The sequence below is a fragment of the Ciconia boyciana genome, chromosome 12 (assembly GCF_034638445.1).
Source record: "Ciconia boyciana chromosome 12, ASM3463844v1, whole genome shotgun sequence".
Classification (NCBI taxonomy): Eukaryota; Metazoa; Chordata; class Aves; order Ciconiiformes; family Ciconiidae; genus Ciconia; species Ciconia boyciana.
The window spans coordinates 8,797,928-8,817,475 of record NC_132945.1 but is presented as its reverse complement, the minus strand read 5'-3'; the positions used below and the strand labels follow the sequence as shown (position 1 = coordinate 8,817,475).

General features: G+C 41.2%; 1 protein-coding gene, 1 long non-coding RNA gene and 1 pseudogene across 2 annotated transcripts; 1 reads left to right on the top strand and 2 right to left on the bottom strand.

Moving 5' to 3' along the window:
• The first annotated feature begins 2,699 nt into the window (after window positions 1-2,699).
• Window positions 2,700-13,206, top strand: BRS3 (bombesin receptor subtype 3). Its single transcript, XM_072877251.1, has 3 exons — window positions 2,700-3,130; window positions 11,873-12,224; window positions 12,799-13,206. The coding sequence occupies exons 1-3, from the start codon at window positions 2,700-2,702 to the stop codon at window positions 13,204-13,206; spliced, it is 1,191 nt and encodes a 396-aa protein (XP_072733352.1).
• On the bottom strand, window positions 3,528-8,074 carry LOC140658419 (uncharacterized; annotated as a pseudogene).
• Window positions 13,207-17,231: 4,025 nt separating the features above from the next.
• LOC140658597 (uncharacterized) lies at window positions 17,232-19,423 on the bottom strand. The gene is made up of 3 exons (XR_012044786.1): window positions 19,019-19,423; window positions 18,744-18,903; window positions 17,232-17,521 (listed from the first exon to the last, which is right to left on the bottom strand). It is a non-coding gene; the product is annotated as an uncharacterized lncRNA (long non-coding RNA).
• Between the last annotated feature and the right edge of the window lie 125 nt (window positions 19,424-19,548).

The following is a 19,548-nucleotide window of genomic DNA, read 5'->3' as shown; positions in this document are numbered from 1 at the left end:
TCTTTACTATCTGTCCTTCAGTCTTCTTGAATTTCCTTGGGTCTAGAGAATGTTATTGTGTGTGCTTTTCCAAAATAATATTTTTCATTTCCTAATGATCAATCAAGACAGTATCTTATGCTCTATAAAGACAGAATGTGGCCGACTAGCTAAAACCTGCAGTAATACAAGGACTCCAGGAAGAATTGGTGAGAAACGAAGGAGCGTCCTTCTGCCAGATTCCCCAAGGAGGCAGAAAGCTGGGAAAAATACAATCTCTCAGTAGAAAGAGAAAACCAAGTAGAATTTAATGTTGCTGTGAGCTGGGTTAGACATATATACTGTGGGCTATTAGAGAGAGCAGGAAAAATGTGTCCGTGTTTCCAGGTAATGCAGGCTTTTAAAGTGTGAAGCATCAGACTGAGCATTCAGGTTCAGATATATGAATTCAGGTCCAGTTTGGAATAAACAGCACATGAAATACCAGGAGTAAACCGAATTTTAAGCCCTTGCTGCTTTCCGGGGTTGCTTTCATCTGTGGCACATGTCGGTGTCCTTAAGAGGTTTAAATATGTGTTGGGAGGTCTGTCACCTTTCGCTTCCTACCTGAATCATCCCCCAGGCCAACTGCTGGGAGCATCTCACAGCTCAGAAGTCTCCAGTCCTCTGGATTATCTCTTACACAGAGGGCTATCAGTTCAGGTCCTCTATCCTGCTGTACAAAATGATTGAGTGACAGAATAAACCAAGCCTCAGATTGCACATTGTCAGCCCTAATCTCTTGGATGGCTCTAAAAGCTCTGGGACTGAGAGGTTGGGATCTATGCTGCTAGCTGAACTTTGGTGCATCAACCAACCTCTAGGGGAATTCAAGGCAAGTAACAAGTTTCTTTCAGATAAATTCCAGTTTCAGCCAAACACCTGATGTTTCATTCACATGCCACCTTTGAGTACTCAACACTTGGTGGAGAGCAATTAGTTCCCAATGTTTGGTGATACCCTACTTCTCTACAGGAAATCTACACATTTTATGTAACTATCTGACACTAAGCTGTCACAATCTGCTACAGTTGCCGAACTCTATATTAAATATAATGCACAGTACCATGCCAGTGTGGGTGGACAACATAATCGGGCATCCTCAAAGGCACCTAAATCTGTGGGCAACCTACATACTGTGCCTGCATAAAAGGATGTATTATGGTTGATCGTGACAAGAACTTCTCTTCTAAAAGCACTTTCAAAAAATGTAATTGGAATTTTTAACCCATGCATCCTTTTTGTATCAGTGACTCTTTCTTCCACCTGGCCACAGCATTGGTCTTCTATCTGATCTACCATCTACCATCTGGTCTATCACCACCTGATACCTATGGCATAGTTGTGTTTGCAAGGATTGGGAGAGGGAAAATTAGACTTTTCATGCGTAGTACTTAGCAGAGTTTTTTTGAATAAATGAAACAAACTTCATTTTCTATGTCTGTGTGTGTGCAGCTAAAGAGAAAGGGACTTGGCTATAAGATTGCTTTTCTGATTTGAGCACGGTAGCTTCTCCACTTGAATGTCACAGCTGAAGAACAATCTGGAGGAAAAAATACTCCAGCTACTGATATTAATTTTCAAGGCATAAAGCTCCGCCCTTTGATATTTTTCCACTTCCACTATTTAGAAATTAGATCTTGGCTTTCTTAATTTCAGGAGATTTAACTCAATAGGTCACATTCCTCGTACCTTAGTTTACATTAAAGTTAATCAGGAGTTCATCACAGAGCAGAGTTTAAGATTTGACTGTTGACTAATCTAAAGATAAGAAAACCCATAGTACTAACATGTTTGATAGAGAGAGCATCATGAAAAGTTATTTTTCTCCCAGATTTGAATCATCAGTTGTACCATCCAAAGCCAATAAATACATGGATTATTACAAGATAACAGGCTTCCGTACAGCAACTATCTATAACCTGTTCAAACTTGAGCGTAAGTTGTGGTTTTGATGGCAATGGGACTGTTTCAAGGGACAAACCTAAGCTTTAATATAAGTGTTAGCAGGATTATGGCCATAAATGTTGATCTTACATTGCCTTTTGGAAGGTCACTGCATTTCTGTGATAGAAAGACCAATCAGAGCATAGACAAGCACAGGCTGTCTCTATGGCTTTTTCAGCAAATACTATCTATACTCTGAGATATTTAATCTGCCATTAAGGTATACTGTAGAGTTTTGTGTTAAATTAGTATATTCTATGCTTACCTGTACTATTGAGAAAACTATTTCAGGTTTTCATGTTATTTCCTTTTTAGAATATTTTGGAAAATATTAAGAAACATTTGCTAGGTAATATGTAAACCCTAATGCTACAGTAATTACAATACAATATTTACTTGGCAGATACTTCCAAGGAAAAAACATCGTTTCAGCTAATATCTTTAAAGAAACCCCTTCTCTCTTTTTTCCTCCTCCCTCTCTGCTCCACTAGCTGAAAAGCCAATAAAAAAATTCTCCACCTCCTACACAGTTCAGAAGAAGATCTGTGTGCATTTCTCCTAGGCATGTTTTCAGACCCAGAAGGGGATGAAAGTAGTTAATGTGCAACGGGAATCTTAATTTCAGAGACAAATCTGTACCTTTCTATTGACCTTGCTGATAAGCTGCAAGCTAAATATTAAACCATTTTTTGATCAATTTAAGTCCAGCCTGGGGAGAAGAAACAGTTAAAGAAATGTCTCAAGTATACTTGCATTCAGCTAATCAGACTTTGTGTGCATCTACAAATGGTACAGAAGTGAAATCAATCATTGATAATGAAACCACAAATGAAAAATGGACCGAAGACTCCTTTCCAGGATTAGAAATACTGTGCACAATTTATGTTACATATGCTGTGATCATTTCAGTGGGTCTCCTTGGAAATGCTATACTCATCAAAGTCTTTTTCAAGATTAAATCAATGCAGACGGTTCCAAACATCTTCATCACCAGCCTGGCATTTGGAGACCTACTACTTTTATTAACTTGTGTGCCTGTAGATGCAACACGTTATATTGTGGATACCTGGCTCTTCGGAAGAATTGGGTGCAAGCTGCTGTCTTTTATCCAGTTAACCTCAGTTGGAGTATCAGTGTTTACCCTGACTGTTCTCAGTGCTGACAGGTGGGTCTGATGCGACTGCTTTTCCAGGAGATACCGCAGGTGTGAAGTTAGAAATGTTAGAAAACAGAGCAGAAATGATCATTTTGCACAATATTAAATGGCACATTGTAATAGACTGAAAAAAAAAACAAACGGCACTCTCCCATTTAATTTTTAAATGTGTGTTAGAAAAATTGGAGCAGTTCTTTTTAATGGAGTGAAGTGAGAAAGACTCTTGAAGACTTTTGACCTTCTATTAGCTTGAAGTACAGTACAGGGTTTTTTTTCTCAATTGCACAGAAAAGGGAAATTGCTTAAGGCAGGGAAAAGACAGTATATTGGCGCTATCTAGTGGTTCACTCAAGTAGTCAGGGAAGATGAAAAAGAAAACTGTGAAAATGAGTGGAAATCCTTTGTCCTATGCACTCAGTGAGGCTCTAAAATCCTAGAACGTAAAAGATAGACATGTGGGGTAAAAAGCCAAAAGAAAATACAGAATAGACTGGGGGACAAATGAATGACTCTTACGATTTTATGGTTACTCCAATACTGTAGTAATTTTCAGCTTGATAAGTGCTTAGTGTGACGTGACACAATTTGAATATTTTCTCTTATAGTTCTTATGTCTTTTCCAGAGATATTTTAGCCCAGAGGTCCTGAAATTAAACTCAGGTTACAATGAAAGTACCGTTAGTAGGGATCAGTGCTCCCATCTGACTGCTGTCAGGAGTTGCTGAACAATCAGTTTTCCATGCACTTCTTTTCTGAATGAACAAAACTAAGATGAGATTTCAGTTCAATCAGCATGAGCATGTCAAGGAACAGAAAAACCCAAAATGATTTTAGTATTAAGAGAGAAAAAGATTTTCATCTTGTATGCCAGCAATTGTGGATTGTATGTAATAGCAAGTAGTTCATGCATCCAGAATTTAAGCAATGCCACTGTTACTGTACTCCAAAAAAAATCAGACAGCACAGGAATGGCCACACTGGGTCAGATCAAGGGTCCATGTAGGCCAGTATCAGCCTCCAGCAGTGGTAGTATAAGGACAAGAAAAGACACATAGGAAGAATAAAAACCACTACACAACACTACACTTATACTCTAAGCCTTCAGATGACCTCCTGAGCAGATGTGGTTTCTGTCTATTTAATAATCTCAATGTATTTCTCTTCTAGATCCTTGTTCAGCCTCTTCTTGAACTTTTTTAGCAATGACTTTCGCTGCCTGTTGCATAAACAACTCCTTGGTTTTTTGCTTTGCACGTGGCTTCATTTGATGGCCCTGGCTCTTGTACCAGAAGAGACAGTGATCCCTATCCATGTCTCCAGGCTATTCATGTTACAGTCCATCCTTAGTATGTTTTTTTTGAGTTAAGGTGTGCAGAGCAGCACATGGTGTTCAAGAGTTGCATGAACCAGAGATACACATAATTGCACAATAGCCCCTTTTGATCTCCATTGTTTTCCTAATAATTCCTAACATTTTGCTTTTTTATTTTTATTTTTTTTAGGGTTTGGTGTGGGTTTTTTACTACTGCTGAATATTAAGCTGATGTTTTCACTGAACTATCTATCATAGCTCCAAGGTCTTGGTCCTGTATGATGTCAATTCAGAATCCATCATGGACTAGATGACCTTACAGGTCCCTTCCAACCCCAACTATTCTATGATTCTATGATTTAGACACTTGCTTCTGTATCTAATTCTTATTGGTAGCTGTTACATAAATACTCCATGCTACATTTTCACAGGGTAACTATATGGTAAACTTACTGAGAAAGCTCACATCAGTTGTGTGCGCAATGCCAGACCATCATGTTCCAGTATGCTAGAAGAGCTCCAAGTCAGGAAAAATGGTATTTATTTGATAAATAGGAGTCCAGCTTGCAGTTTTCTATTTATATTTGCCTAGAGGAGAAAAAGACCAGATCCTCAGGTTGTGCAAAATGGTACAACTAAGCTATCTTATCCTCTGGATCCTTTTTCACTGCCTTTCCTTTATCCCAGTCTTGTGCCCCCCTGGAGGGGTCTCTTCTTTCTGCATCATCGAGAGTCCCTGACGCTTTGGGAGCAGAGTATATTGTTTCCTGTGCTTCATCCACCTTTGTGACAGCTGGTCCTTTTTCCATGTCCCGTTTCCACACAGATTTTCACACATCTATAGATTTACTCAGATTTTTCTCATACATCTGTCGCGGATCCCGATTTAGAATGCTGCCGACTATGCCAATTTGTCGTGGATGAGTGGAATGCACCTCACTCAAAAGAGAGAAGTGGCAATAGGTTTTATTGAGGTAAAATAAGAATTTGACAGAGTTCAATAAATTAAATGGAAATTAACGAGGTTTGACAGTGGTTTACCAAGGTCCAATAAGTTTGATGGCAAGGTTCATCTTATTACTGCATGGAAGAAACATACAAAGGAAAGCTGAGTTAGGAAACCTTATGAAGTTTAACAAGCTATTTGTCACTTACCGAAGACCTGTTGCGGCAAGGAATCTCTCAACGTCAAAGAATAAGGGATCTCTTAAAGTCGAGGAGTAAGGGATCTCTCCCACTCAGGCAAGGAAGGATCTCTGAGTCTCAGGTGAGGAATCTCAAACCTTGAGGTGTCCCTGCTCAAGGGGAGAGTCACCTGGCAGCAGTCCAGCTGCAATTCAGGGGGACCTCAAATCGGGCTCGTCCAACAATCTGCCGTTGCTAAAAGGTCTCTCTGCCCTGAGGAGCAACCTTGAGAGGTGTCCCAGCTCAAGGGGAGATCACCGCCATGCAGCCATGCTGCCTAGCAGGGAGAGCTCAAAGAAGGCTCACTTAGGCTGTCATATTTATGGGGTAAAGTGGTTGGCTCCTAGTCAAATCATATGCGATGGAAAGGTATGCAGGAGGCTCCTTGATAAATGAGTTTTGGAAAAGCCACCTGTTATTTATGCATTAATCACATGACTGGTGTTCCAAACACATATGTATTGATGTTTACTGTGTCTCTCTGTTCCTTTGTGGGTTTTTGGAGAAGAGGTTGAAACTAGAGGAGTTCTTGGCCCAGCTACAGCGCAGGCCTTTACCTCCTTTGGAGCCTGTACCAAACTACTGGTAGTTTGGTTAAGGGGTGGAGTGCGTCCATCACACTCCACCCCATGACTACAATCAATCCACTTTATCGACTCACAGAGTGGTAGTACGGTTTCCTCTTGCCTCTATGTCATAAATACATGGTGTGTTGCAGATCAGTGGTAAGAGGCCCATTATTTGATAAGCTGTCTAGTTTAAGTGTCATAATTAATGTTAGTTATATACCATGTTGGCACACTTGCAGATGCACAGTAAGCAAACATTTTTAGTATAAAATATTACTATTAATTCCATTTTGTACATTATTGGGTGATTTCACTTGATGAACAAGGAGTATTTGCTTCATTATGTACCAAATCTTTTTATACAGAAAGATTATAAGTAATAAGCATAATAATGTTAGAGCTAATAAAATCACAACTGGCTGAAGCATTCAGTTCAAAGTTCTTGTTGCTGTTGGTGACCATTCAAATACGGTATCCCACCAATGATGATCTCCATCCTTTTTTACTCTTTCCAGAACATGGTATATTTCTTTTGCATCATGATGAACAGTAATCATGATTCTTCGTCCATTTGCTTGAACTTGTTTCAGCAATCAGTAGAGATCACCATGCTGTAATAGCTTTCTTATCAATGTAAGATTCATTCCCATAGGGGTAGGCAATAAATCTTGATACAATGTAGGGTTAGATTGTAGCAATTGGTGGGTTGTGACAAGATCTGAATAGTTGAAGTCGCATCCCATAATTTTGGTAAAATTACAAATGCAGATATTTGAGTGATTATATGTCTCTACAGTGGTGGTGTCTGTAAATATAGAATTACAAAGGGTTCTCATATAAACACACCCATTTCCAACATATATAAGTACAGTTTCAGGAGTTTCATCAGGTTGTCTTTCAAAATGACAAACATTTTGTTCACTGTCAAGACAAATGTCTTGGGCCTTAATGGTATTACTTTCACAAATAAATCCCTGTTGTTCCCGCACAACACATGCATCAACATCAACGGTTTGCCATTTGCTCCCCTTTTGTTGGGCCCATACTCTATGTTCTAGCGGATAGAGGACAGTTCCGTTGTGATTTAATCCCAGTGCAATGACTGGGTATATGGTGTATACCGAAACATTGTGTATTGTTAAAACAAAAGCTGTGGCTTTACTGTCGGTGGCGTCAGAAGTGAAGCTGACTAGACACCACCAGGATCGGAATTCCTTTTCAAATTCAGTTGCATTATCCCAGATTACTTTTCGAATTTCAGTGGGTAAGGTGCCCTCTTCACCTTCTCTTACAATCGCTGCCACAGTAGACTGTACCCACAGTTGCTGCACCTAGTGCGTTCACAATTAGTTTGTGGTACTTTTCATTAATTCTTTCCCATTAGGGTAATATATCAGACAGGAGCCATTGGTTAGTTCCCAATGCAAATAGAGAGGATTGCAATGGATGCTCTAATTTGTGTAAATTACTTGTTGCTGAGCTTATTTTGATTGCTAAAACTTCAGCAGCCATGCTCTTTAATACTCCTAATCCTGTTCCTACGATACCAGTCACATCTCTTCTTGATCATTTTGGAGAGGTGAGGGTTCGTCCATGCAACCACGCTAACCATCCTCTGCAGGACGTGCTTAGGAATGGTGAGCAAGGAGGTTTAATTGCAGAGATATTGATCTGCACTGATAGTTCCACTCGTTTGAGGGACCGTGATGGATTAAACAACACTCGCTGTTGGCCTGCACATTTAATAGCGTAAGGTCCAATTTCAGAAATTTGTGGGGATAGAGTTTTCTTATCTTTTACAATTGGGGCGGATGTTAAGTGAGGAGTGGTGGATGTTGTTGTGCTAGCCTCAGCAACATCTATTTTGAAGTGAAATGACAGTCCCATGTCTCTGTGAGTCCAGATGCAGATTATGAAAACAGGTTGTACTAAGGTAAAATTGTACCAACAGTCCAATCTTTCAGCGGCGCAAAGTTTTGTATCTTTTGTTATTGGGTTTGATGTAATGTTGTACATAGAAATCTCATATGCCTTCTCATGGTAGACCCATCGATCATCTGGCATCCTATTTTAATTTCTTCCCCTGCTGTTCTCTGAAGTAGGGGAACCTTGCCATAAGCTTAATCTTTATACCAGCTCCACTCATTCTCTAAGTATACTTCAGTTCCGTGCATGACCACAGTGGAAAGATTTAAATTTCTCCTGTTAGCATGTGTTCCCATGCTCCCGACGTACTCAATATGAGCTTGAGACCATGGCCATTCTAGGGTTCTTTGGCCACAGGTTAGGAGGAGCAGCATTGTCAGGGTTTGGACTAACATGAACACAGCATTTCTGTCTGCCATCCTGCGGGGTGCTGTAAGAGAGAATAACGACTTGTTTCGGTGGAGAGAGTCCGAACAGGTTACCCTGTTAAAAAGAAGGAAAAATCCACCATGCACTGATTCTGTTTTGTCCCATTGCTATCAGTAGCTTCCCAGGCCAGTGGACCACGAGGTTTAGTTAGAGTCATAGGTACAATTCCCATTTGTGGTAAATTTATGACAAGTTGTCCTGGCTGTAATGCTATCGGATACTCTCTCTTCCCCGTAGGTGGAGCGCTAAGCTCAGTTTTTGCAAAGAATGTTTGGCTCACAGGGCTCCCGGTGGGCCCATACCGATTATTGAGTTGATGAAGTACTTTGGAAAGTCGAGTATCCCACTGGGCCTCGTGTGGCTTAAGGCTCTTTTTTAATAAGCCATTAGCTCTTTCTACCATCCCATTTGATTAACGATAGCAGGGGGTATGAAATGCCCATTGAATTTCTTCCTGCTTTGCCCATTCTTGCACTTCCTTGCTGGAAAAATGTGAGCCATTGTCACTTTGGGTGACATCGGGGGTTGGTAGACCTGAAAACCAAGAGGATAATCCTCTAACAGTGCTCTGACCCTTAGCCTTCTGACATTTAGTTGCCATAATTAGGCCTGAGATGACCTCTACTCCTGTGAGGATGGATCGATACCCTGAGGAGAGTTTAAAGGGTCCAACATAATCAATTTGCCATGTTGATCACAGGGTTTTTCCTTTATTAATGTGTAGGGGTGGTGTTTTAGCAGGGTGGTCCGTTTGCAATTTCAATTTATATTGGGGGCATTCCATAAGGATGGTTTCACATGTTTTCCCGTTTAGAGGCCAACCTCAGCTTTGGGCTGCAAAATAAAGTGACTGTTTCTAGCAAATTAAATGGCCTTCTAGTCTGAACAGGTTGCCCTTGGTGTATTTTCTCAACTTGTTTAAGTGCTCGGTCTAAAGACGAAAGTCCCTTTTCCCATTCGGAATATCTCTGTTCTGTCTCTTTAAATGCAGTTGAACTAAATATTAAAGGTCTTTTTGGCCCGTTCAGCCCGGTCTGGAATAGATTGCAATAAGTACCATGTTCTGCAAAACCCCATCCTGCTATAATAGGGTTGCAGGGGTGTACTGTCCCCAGTGACTGACATGTTTTTAATTCCTGTATTAGGGTTTTGACTGCCTCTTCATGTTCTGGCTTCCGTTTCCACGGTTTTCCTTTTCAGAAAAGTGAGTACAGTGGGCAAGGAATGATAGAGAATCCAGGTACATGGTTCCTCCAGTACCCTAAAGTACCCATGGGTTGTAATTCTTTCCTAGACTGGGGCATCTGCAACTGTTCTATTTTACTTGGCGTGTCCAGTGGACTTGCTGCACTACCTGCAATCCACCAAGTATCTAAAAATTTTACTTTTCTACTTGGTCCCTGACATTGTTCAGGTAGAACTTCAACTTCTGCTTTATACAGTGCCTGCCACACTGCTGCTGCTGCTTCTCCCACTTTTTCATGGGAGGTCCCTCCGATTAGAATATCACCTATATATTGGTACAGTTTCACATCTTGAGGGAGTGAGACTGTCTGTAAAAGTTCAGCAAGCACAGCATGAGCAATCATGGGTGAATGTTTATACCCCTGTGGGAGTCTGTTAAAGGTGTATTGCATACCTTCCTAAGTAAAAGCAAATTTCTTTTTATCTTCCTCCTGTAAGGAGACCATGAAGAACATATCTCTGACATCTAGCATGGATGTGCGGCTGCTTGTAGTGTGGCTGTTAAAGTTGCAATATTAGGTACTGCAGCCGTTGGCGGGGCTGTGTTGGCATTTAGGCACCGATAATCAATTGTCAGACGCCATCTCCCATCTGGCTTTCGGACTGGCCAGACCCGTGAATTATATGGGGAGTGGGTTCTGGAAATAATGTGCCTTTTTTCCAAATCTGTTATTACTTCAGAAATTCCAGTTCGTGCCACAGCGGAAATCGGATATTGCGGTACATTAGTAATTTTTGAATCAGGGCGAGATTGAATCCTGCACACGCACTGCAGCCTCCCGCTTTCTCTCAGGGTGAGGGCTGGCATTTGAACCGAAGGACCACACACTGCTGTCCGGCAGGTGCCAGGTTTGACCGTTCAAAACTTCGAAACCCAAAATATTTTCATTGTGATCTTTAACTGCAAAGCGAGTAGACGACATGCGCTTCTCGCCCAGGAGCCATAAATTAACTTTTGCAGTTTGGCAAATAACACTTGCTCCGTTTACTTCGGTGACTTTAACTCTCTGCCATCTGGGTCACAAATCCGGCTTCTTGGCATCCTGTTGTGTTAGTATTGAAATCTGTGCTCCCGTATCTATTAGAAATTTTATCAGTTGTCATTGAGGGCCAACTGGAACTAAAATGTAAGGGCCTCCTTCATTTAGCCATTGGTAGGCTTCCACTCTCCAGATGGACAGGCCCAATTGCCATCCTGGCGCTATTCGTTTTTTGATCTCAAGGTTTATAATTCATCCCTAAGGGAGAGGAAAGGGTTATCGCTCTTGCTTGGAGCTGGCGATGGTGCGGGAGTATTCGGAGTATGCTCTCTCCTTTCGCCATCATTGCATTTCTGGAACGCTTGAATTAGGCTCAGGATAATGCTAGTAGACCATCCCTTAATTGCGGCTCTGGGAATGCCAGTGCTTTCCTCCACAGTTCATTTCTCCACTCCCAAGACTCTGCTCATGGGTCTTCAGGTGTATTTTCCCCTGGCCTAGTTCCTGTTCCCTGGGGGGTGTTGGTTTTACTCAGTCCACATGCTGCAGAATCACAGCCATGAATCAACAACAGTGTTAGCTGCTGTTTTATAAATATGAATGAATACTGGAGCATTGAGTCAGATCACTGCACTCAGCTGGGATCTGAAGAACATGGAAGAAAGGAGGAGTGTACATGCTTGGTTTCATGTATGTATAAAATAGTTAAACTGTTTCATACTTTTACCAATTTTGCATACTAATTCCCTCATTTACGTTTCTAGGCAGTGCCATAAAAATAGGAGAGGTGATTGCCCTTATCCCTAATCCAAACAGTAAATTAGTGCCCTTATCCCTAACCCTAATCCAAACAGTAAAAGTCATCTTTACTTAGGAAGGCTTTAATGCCAAGTCCTGACAGCCAATTCATTAAAATACATGCTTAAAATTAACTTTTACATTTCCATCTTAATTACAAAGAGCTAGTATCTGTTTTCATTTCCAAGACGATTCTACCACCCTTAGTTCAGCAAGAGCAGAGACGGCTTTATCCTCAAGAAGTCTGCAATGTCAATGCTTGCGTTATTTCTGTATTTATTCTGACAATGATGTTGGTTGGTTTTAGGTACAGAGCCATCGTTAAGCCCTTGGAACTGCAGACTTCAGATGCGCTCCTGAAGACCTGCTGTAAAGCTGGCTGTGTTTGGATCATCTCGATGATATTTGCTATCCCAGAGGCTGTTTTTTCAGATTTGTATTCCTTCAGCAATCCTGAGAAAAATGTAACTTTTGAGGCATGTGCCCCCTATCCTGTATCTGAGAAGATCCTGCAGGAAGCCCACTCCCTGCTTTGCTTCTTAGTGTTCTATATAGTACCCTTAGCTGTCATTTCTGTCTACTATTTTCTTATCGCCAGAACTTTATATAAAAGTACATCCAACATGCCAGCAGAAGAACATGGTCATGCCCGTAAGCAGGTAAGCTATGATCAAGCACTAAAGTGTCCAATTTTCCAAAATCTATCATGCTGATTAAGTCTGAATTCTTGAGTGCAAAACCTTTACCAGATAATAGAGTAAAAAGCTCCATAAACTCAGCCCATATTAGCAATCCAAATTCAACTATGCACTTAAGCACATGCTCATGACTCATTAACTTAATTGTGAGTGTGCATGCTTTCCTGAAGAGGGATGGGGTTTGTTTTGTTTTATTATGACCCTATTAAACTCAGGAGTTACAACGCTGAATTGTAAACACTGAGACCATGTGAGCTGACACATTAACTATTGTACTTTTAAATCCTAGTCTAGATGAGATTGCCATGTGATTTCTAATGGAAAGGGAATGTGCTCTGCACTGGAAATACTTTGTTCAAAAAATTATGAAATAGATTTATTTTTCTGTTGGTTTCTTGGTTGTTTTTTCTTTCCATTTTGCTTTTTTGGTCACTAATGCATTTAGACTTTTACTCCCCTTTGAAAATCAGCAGCAACTACATAAACATGTGTTACTAATTGCTATTAATACCAAATATGCATTATTTTCTCGTAGATTGAATCCCGCAAGAGAGTTGCAAAAACAGTGCTGGTGCTTGTTGCTTTGTTTGCCTTTTGCTGGCTGCCTAACCACATCCTCTACCTATACCGCTCTTTTACATACCATGCTTCTGTAGATGCTTCCACCTTTCATCTGATAGCTACTATTTTTTCCCGTGCCTTGGCCTTCAGCAATTCCTGCGTCAATCCTTTTGCTCTTTATTGGCTGAGTAAAAGTTTCCGGCAACATTTTAAAAAGCAAGTCTCATGTTGCAAGGCAAAATTTCGTACAAAGCCTCCCAGTGCTACCCACAGTAATACACCTACCAGAGCCCTGTCAGTCACGGGCAGCACACACGGCTCAGAAATCAGTGTTACACTGCTAACAGATTATAGTATCACAAAAGAAGAGGAAAGCGTTTAGTCCGTCTGGGATGAAGAAGGACAGAAACCGAGCCTTTGCAATCAAGTCACTACTACTGGGATCCTAGAAAGAGGTGCAATGCCTTGCCCTGTCTGTGAAAGAATTTTCATCAGGAGTTCCTCATTTTTTTTTAAATATACAATAAAGAAATCAAACTGTGTGGGAGAAGCTGCAACAGCTGAACTTTCCAGCGTAAGCTCAAAGGGATTGTTCATGTTCCCAAGCACGAGCACGGATCCTTCACTGGCATTCCTGGACTGGGCAGGACAGGAGTCAGCACAGTTGGTGCGAGAATTGGCTGTGAGGATGGTTTTGTTCTTAGCGACTTGTTCTTTGACTTGTGACTGAGGGCTCCCTCTGTCAAGTACTTGCAACTACAGCAAGCAAGCAAAACCATGTATTTCATAACATGATCAACCAGGCAGATTTTTGATTTATTTCTTTTCTTGTTCTGAATGTTAAAAATTGGTAAACACATCAGAAAGCATGCTAAAATGAAAGAAAGCTAAGACTTGTAGTACGGTGTAGTAAAAAAAAAAAAGGCATTATGGGCCAGGTCCACACTAGCCTTTGCTCTGTCAGTGACTTGCTTTGAAACTCTGTGTAAGAGCTGACTGCTGTGTAAAGAGATGCCCTTCTCAGTTCCTAAGGAAGTCAAGGGAACCAGCAGGTGATCATCGCTCTTAAAAAGCTATAATCATCTTTAACCACACTTGTAAAATTCTTTGCGATCTATGGGTAAAACATCTCAACAGTGCAGAGTTCTTTATTGTTACAGCAATTTAACATCAAGAAATTGGGGTGGATCTGTATTAGAGTTCTAGTTTGGATCTACAGTGCACTTTTGAAGTGAACTGCTCAAACGTCCCCTCCTGCCTTACTTTGCTCCATCTCCCAGAGTGGTCTTGAGTGCACAGCCTGGATTTCTCTCAGATGAAACTGTGCGTCCAGTCCACGGAACCAGACTAGAGTGAGTTTGAAGTAAAGCCCCCAAAAGTGTACGGCATGGGGGGTCAGATTAACCATTTACCTCCACAGATCCACTCCTGCTGTAGTGTACGTGGTCATATCTAAGTGGTCTGCACATTTTCAAGCAGGCTGAGAGAGCTGGATTTTTCTATTGCACTAATTTTCTATTCTTCAAGTTATTCAAGTAGTATCCCTTTTTAATATTAGGATAGACTGTCATTATGAGATAGGCCTTCTAATCTCAAATCCACTGATTTTATGACTCCGCATGCAGAAGCAAGTCAGTGACAGCCTATCATGGGCAGCCTGTGCATCCCTAAAAAGCTCCACAGCACCGCTGGCACAGACTGTCTTCCCATCAGGAAACACAGGAGGCAACTCTTCCTACCCCACATGACAAAAATGTTGAATGACACTTATTTTTATGAATTTTGTGTACCCTGAACCAAAATTTTGTCCTGTGGGCGCTGGTGATAGAAAACACAATAGATTTTCCATTGCTTAAACTAAGGGACTTCTATCTCAAAGAAGAATTTGTGCGTTAAAGTATAGAAGAGAGGTTGCAACATATGAATTAAACAAAATAGTGCTGTCAGTCACAGAAGTTTCAATTTTAACTAACCCTTGAAGACATAACGCCCCTCCAGCTGCACAGAGCCCCTAACAACACGCGGTTGGAAATCCATCCATCCATGCACCATTATTTGAGTTCATTATAAGATGAGAAAATCTATTTGCAGTCTCTCTCTGTTGACTGCCCTAATCAGAATAATAAAACCAAACTATAAATCCCAAGGGCATTGGAGTACAACCTCTGTTGTTATCTTAAACCAGTTTAATGACAGTCCATTTTAATCCCATCAGGCCTGGCCTTATTTTACTACACTCTTCATGTTACAAGCCACAAGGCTATAAGCACTAATTTTCAAAGGGATTCTCCCTTTTATTCTACCTGTTGTACACGAGGATAGCACCACTGAAATAAATGGAAATGTAACAACACAGAAATACAATTTATGGCAAAGCAGACTCCAGAAACCTTATTTTACTCTCTTTGTCTTAATATAACACATTCCCTGGTAGTGAGCTATGTACAAATATAACAAACATATTGCACTGATATTTTCCCCTTCTCTTTTTTCTTAATGGAGTTGCAGGGTGCGACTGAAATAAGTAAATAAGCCTACACACTTGTGAGCCTACTTTTATCTTCCTGGATCTTACTATAGGGACTTCTAAACAAAACAAAAATCAACAAACATTACAGTTCCTTACATCATTCTTTATTCCAGCTTATTAAAGCCTTTGGAAAACAAATCTGCCACGGTTCTGGACTTCACAATTTGTCTCTGTTGGAAAACAAACTTCCCACTGCAAAATCCTTGGCTACGCCCTCACAGTAGCCCTTAAAACCCCCAGTTTCCTAATTTACCATTTTCCTTGCTTTGCATGCAGCTACTTTTTGCTTGTGTAACTACTCCTCTGACTGGATGGTCTATCTATTGCTAATATATCCTGTTACGAAATTGATGCTTTTGCTATATGCTGCACGTTTTGGTTAAAGACTGGCAATATTTCAAGCCATAATTTAACTATTCTGTGTACTTTACGCTTTTATAATTCTGTACTTTCAAATCTTCATGACGTTGTATTGGCGTGATATATTGGTCCACATTTATTTTTATCTAAACAATCTGATATTATTCATTCCATCTATTCCCCCAATATAATTATCCATAAAATGTCTCCACATTACCATAACTGGATTTAGGGGAAAAGGGTTGTTTCCTTTGCAATCTTTTCTCAGTGTTCCAAAAACCAGTTCTTTCACCCCTAGGTAACACAAGTGTGATTCTATAAGAGCATATGGGAATAATGTCTGTTTACAGAAATATTGAGTGGTATTTAGCAAAGAATTGGCATGAATAATTAGGGTTTTACTATTTATATCCACAATGAAAGAACAGGTAGGAAAAAGGCACAAAATACTGAAAGGCAAGACTCCATCAAAGGTCTTGTTCATGTGGAGTCTTACTGAGTAAGTAAATGCGATTTCTAGGATGTACCCTTTTTACAGTTTGTTTTGTGAATGAGATGTACACATTAACAGCTTTAATACACACAAATGTAACAATTAATGTTCACATTAGCAGCAGGTTTAGTATCAGTACTCTAATTTCTGCTGTCACTACGAGATTCTGGTTTAGTTTAAAAAAAAAAAAATCCACAAAAATGAACAGAACCTTGTCAAAGCATGGATATAGTGTAACAGACTGCATCCCCAGCAAATGGCACAGAATATTAAAATCAGTTATGAAATTATAGCCATTTTAAAGCTCACCCTCCTTTTTTCATATAAAGTATTGTTTTATTTTACATAGTTAAATATGGGCTGCCCGCTGACACTCATGTGTTTCTGCTAAGAATATGACAATTAAAGAATAACCTAAAGTTACATACAGCTACAGCACTTACACTTTTCAATCAGTGGTACTTACAATTAAAAAAATACAGGCTCTAATCAGCGGTTAGTTATGGGCTCTGCCACAGACGGTCCCCTCAGTGCAAGGTGAACTGTTTTGTGGAATTTCCTTTGCCAGCATAGGAAAGGGTATTGAATTTTTAGCACATCTGGATCTGGTCCTGTCAGTTTTTGCGCCGTGAGGACTCCTCCTCACTCTCACTAGTTTGTGTAACAGCTACAAGCTCCAGCCCCACAGAAAGCCCGAAGAGGAGTAATCTCTCTGTACTTAACCACTAGTTACTACCTCCTTGATTTAACGTAACAAAGCATCTTAAGAAAAGGGTGTTAACTCTTCACCTAATTAAGTATTAGCTAGTGAATTGCTGGTTCCCCTCTAATAGATAGCAAAACACCACTTTACAGAAACTCAGATTTCGGTACTTTCAGTAGGTTGTATCTCTAGACCAACAATCAGCTCTGATGAACCAAGATTGCCTTTTATCACATAGAAGAGCCAGACACAGATACAAAATCATCATGCTAATGACTCCTTTTAATATCTACTGTGAGACATTTTGTTAGGATTTAAAACAGCATTTCTTGCCAGCTTAGACTGATCCAAGCTGTGTAATGCTCGAGCTCTTCACACCATCTCCAGAACATGCAGCTTGCAGCAGCAGTGCTTGTGCAGCCATGAACTGTATCGTTTCAAGGATGTGATTGAGAGGAAAGCTGTCTTGAGCCCCCAAAATGACGAGTTTCCAGCCGAGTCAGCTCCCTGGGCTGGCTCACTGCGCTGTCTTTACTGAAGAGGAAGAGAACAGATGGTGGTGACACGGTAAGAAGCTGTGCCGCAGTAGCTGCCGTCACGCATGCTGTTATCTGCGGAAAGTGTGAGGGAATTTGAGGTAGTTTGTCCTCATAGCTACATTAAAGTGTGCAGATCAGATTTACCATGCACTAACCCTGCTGCACACAAGCATGCTCTCACTTCCATCGGATTGAGATTAAATTTGGATCTCCTACTCCCCAGGACAGTGCCCCAGTGACTTGCTGTAGGCAGATCTGCACACTGGGGAAATCTGTACTGCGTGGGCACAGACTTCACGACATTTGCTCAGTTATGAATGTAAAAAACTCTGCCAAAATCAAACAAGCAGTTTAAGACTTAAATTGTATCACTCTTACAATATTTAAGGCTATGATTATCTTACTTCCAAACATATATCAAATTCCGATTTTTATAAGCACAGTTTATGTTAAGCCTCTCATGCTCCTCACCAAAATCCAATACCTATTTGAGAGCTAATACAAACGTCTCTTAAGCTGTCAGTTTATAAGTGATCACAAAACAATCTTTGGACAACTATCGTAATAGCTCTGCCAAGAGAAAATTCTTGAAGCATGAAAGATATCATTAACTAGGCTGGATGTTCTCTGTGTATCAGCCAAAGGTTACTAGAAGTCTATATTTATATCCTCAGCAATTTCATCTGACGGTCTGTTGACCAGCCTGTTAGCTGATGTCGGTCTCTCCCTACAGAGCTTCACAAGCTCAGGACTGTGTCTTTGATTTTATTATCATTCCAGTCTGTATGACAGTAAAGATATATTTGTTCCTGGAATACTCAGTTCCAGAAAACTTCTCTACTTAATATCATTTTCATTTCTGAGTGGAAAGATTGCTTTGCCACTGGCAACCAGCCACTGCCAGCTTCACTGGGGCTGTTCAGCTAAATTTTCATTTAAAACACATGCACTGTTTTAATACCTGGGGTTTATAGCTCTAGGCTAAATTTTGCAAAACAAAACCTAATCAGTGTGCTTCTTCATCCCCTAAATAAAAATACTTTTAAATACATACTTTAGCAATTAGGTTTGTTTTTGATGTAACGCTATCTGGATTACACTGTGAAAACCACTAGATGGCACTGAATGAAGGTCTTTTAAAAGAACTGACTCGAATAAGGAAATTTTATTTAAAATATTTAAGTAACCACAGATACAGTACTACACTGATGGATAACTAATTGCAGGCTTCATTAATGCAAACCAATTCAAAATTTTGAAGACAAGCCTCATCCCTTGCATTGTACCAACGTACCAGCCCTTTGGGAAGGGAGCGCAACAGCCGTAGCTGGATGCCCTCAGCCTGTCACCCCCCTGTTCTGTGGAAAGCAGACACTTGTGCCACTGGGGTAGAGCCGAGCAGCGGCTGCTCCTCCCCTGGAGCTTCAATTGGTCAAACCATTTGCACCAGCAACCTGTGCCAAGGGAGGAGCAAGAATCAATTATTTTTTTGACATTTAGCATGCCATTTCAGTGTTATCCACCTCTTTTTGGTTTTGTCTTTGCCTCTAGTAGGATATGAAAACAGACTTTCAGTCTCAGTGACAGATGACGGCCAGCTAGCTGCACAGCACCTCAACTGACAGCATCAACTTGACTGTTCACTGTTGCCCAAGGCACAATAGAGAAAAGTATCACAGGAGGAAGTACTTTCAGTGCTTCATGCCCCTTAGCAGGCTTTTATTCTATCACACAAGTAAAACTTCAACAGCCCCCACGCAAGGCCCGTCTAGGTACAGCTCCCCACCCACAGCAGGCCCTGAAGGGTCTTCAAGCCCAGGGCCTCAGGGCCAGCCACCCTCATGCCAAGGCCCTGCCTGTGGTGAAACAGAGCTGCAGCCTAAGGGAAAGGAGCGAGGCCGGTGCGCAGCAGCGAGGAGGCCCACCGCCTTTGGCCCAGCCCAGCCCGAGCCCCCGGCCGGCGCCGCTCTCGGAAGCTGCGCCACCGCTGCAGGCCTCGGCCCGCCCACGGGCGGCACCGCAAGCCCCGCCCCTGCCGCGCGCGCCCCTCCCAGCCCCAAGGGCCCACCCCTCTGCAGGAAGGGCCCGCCCTTCTCCCC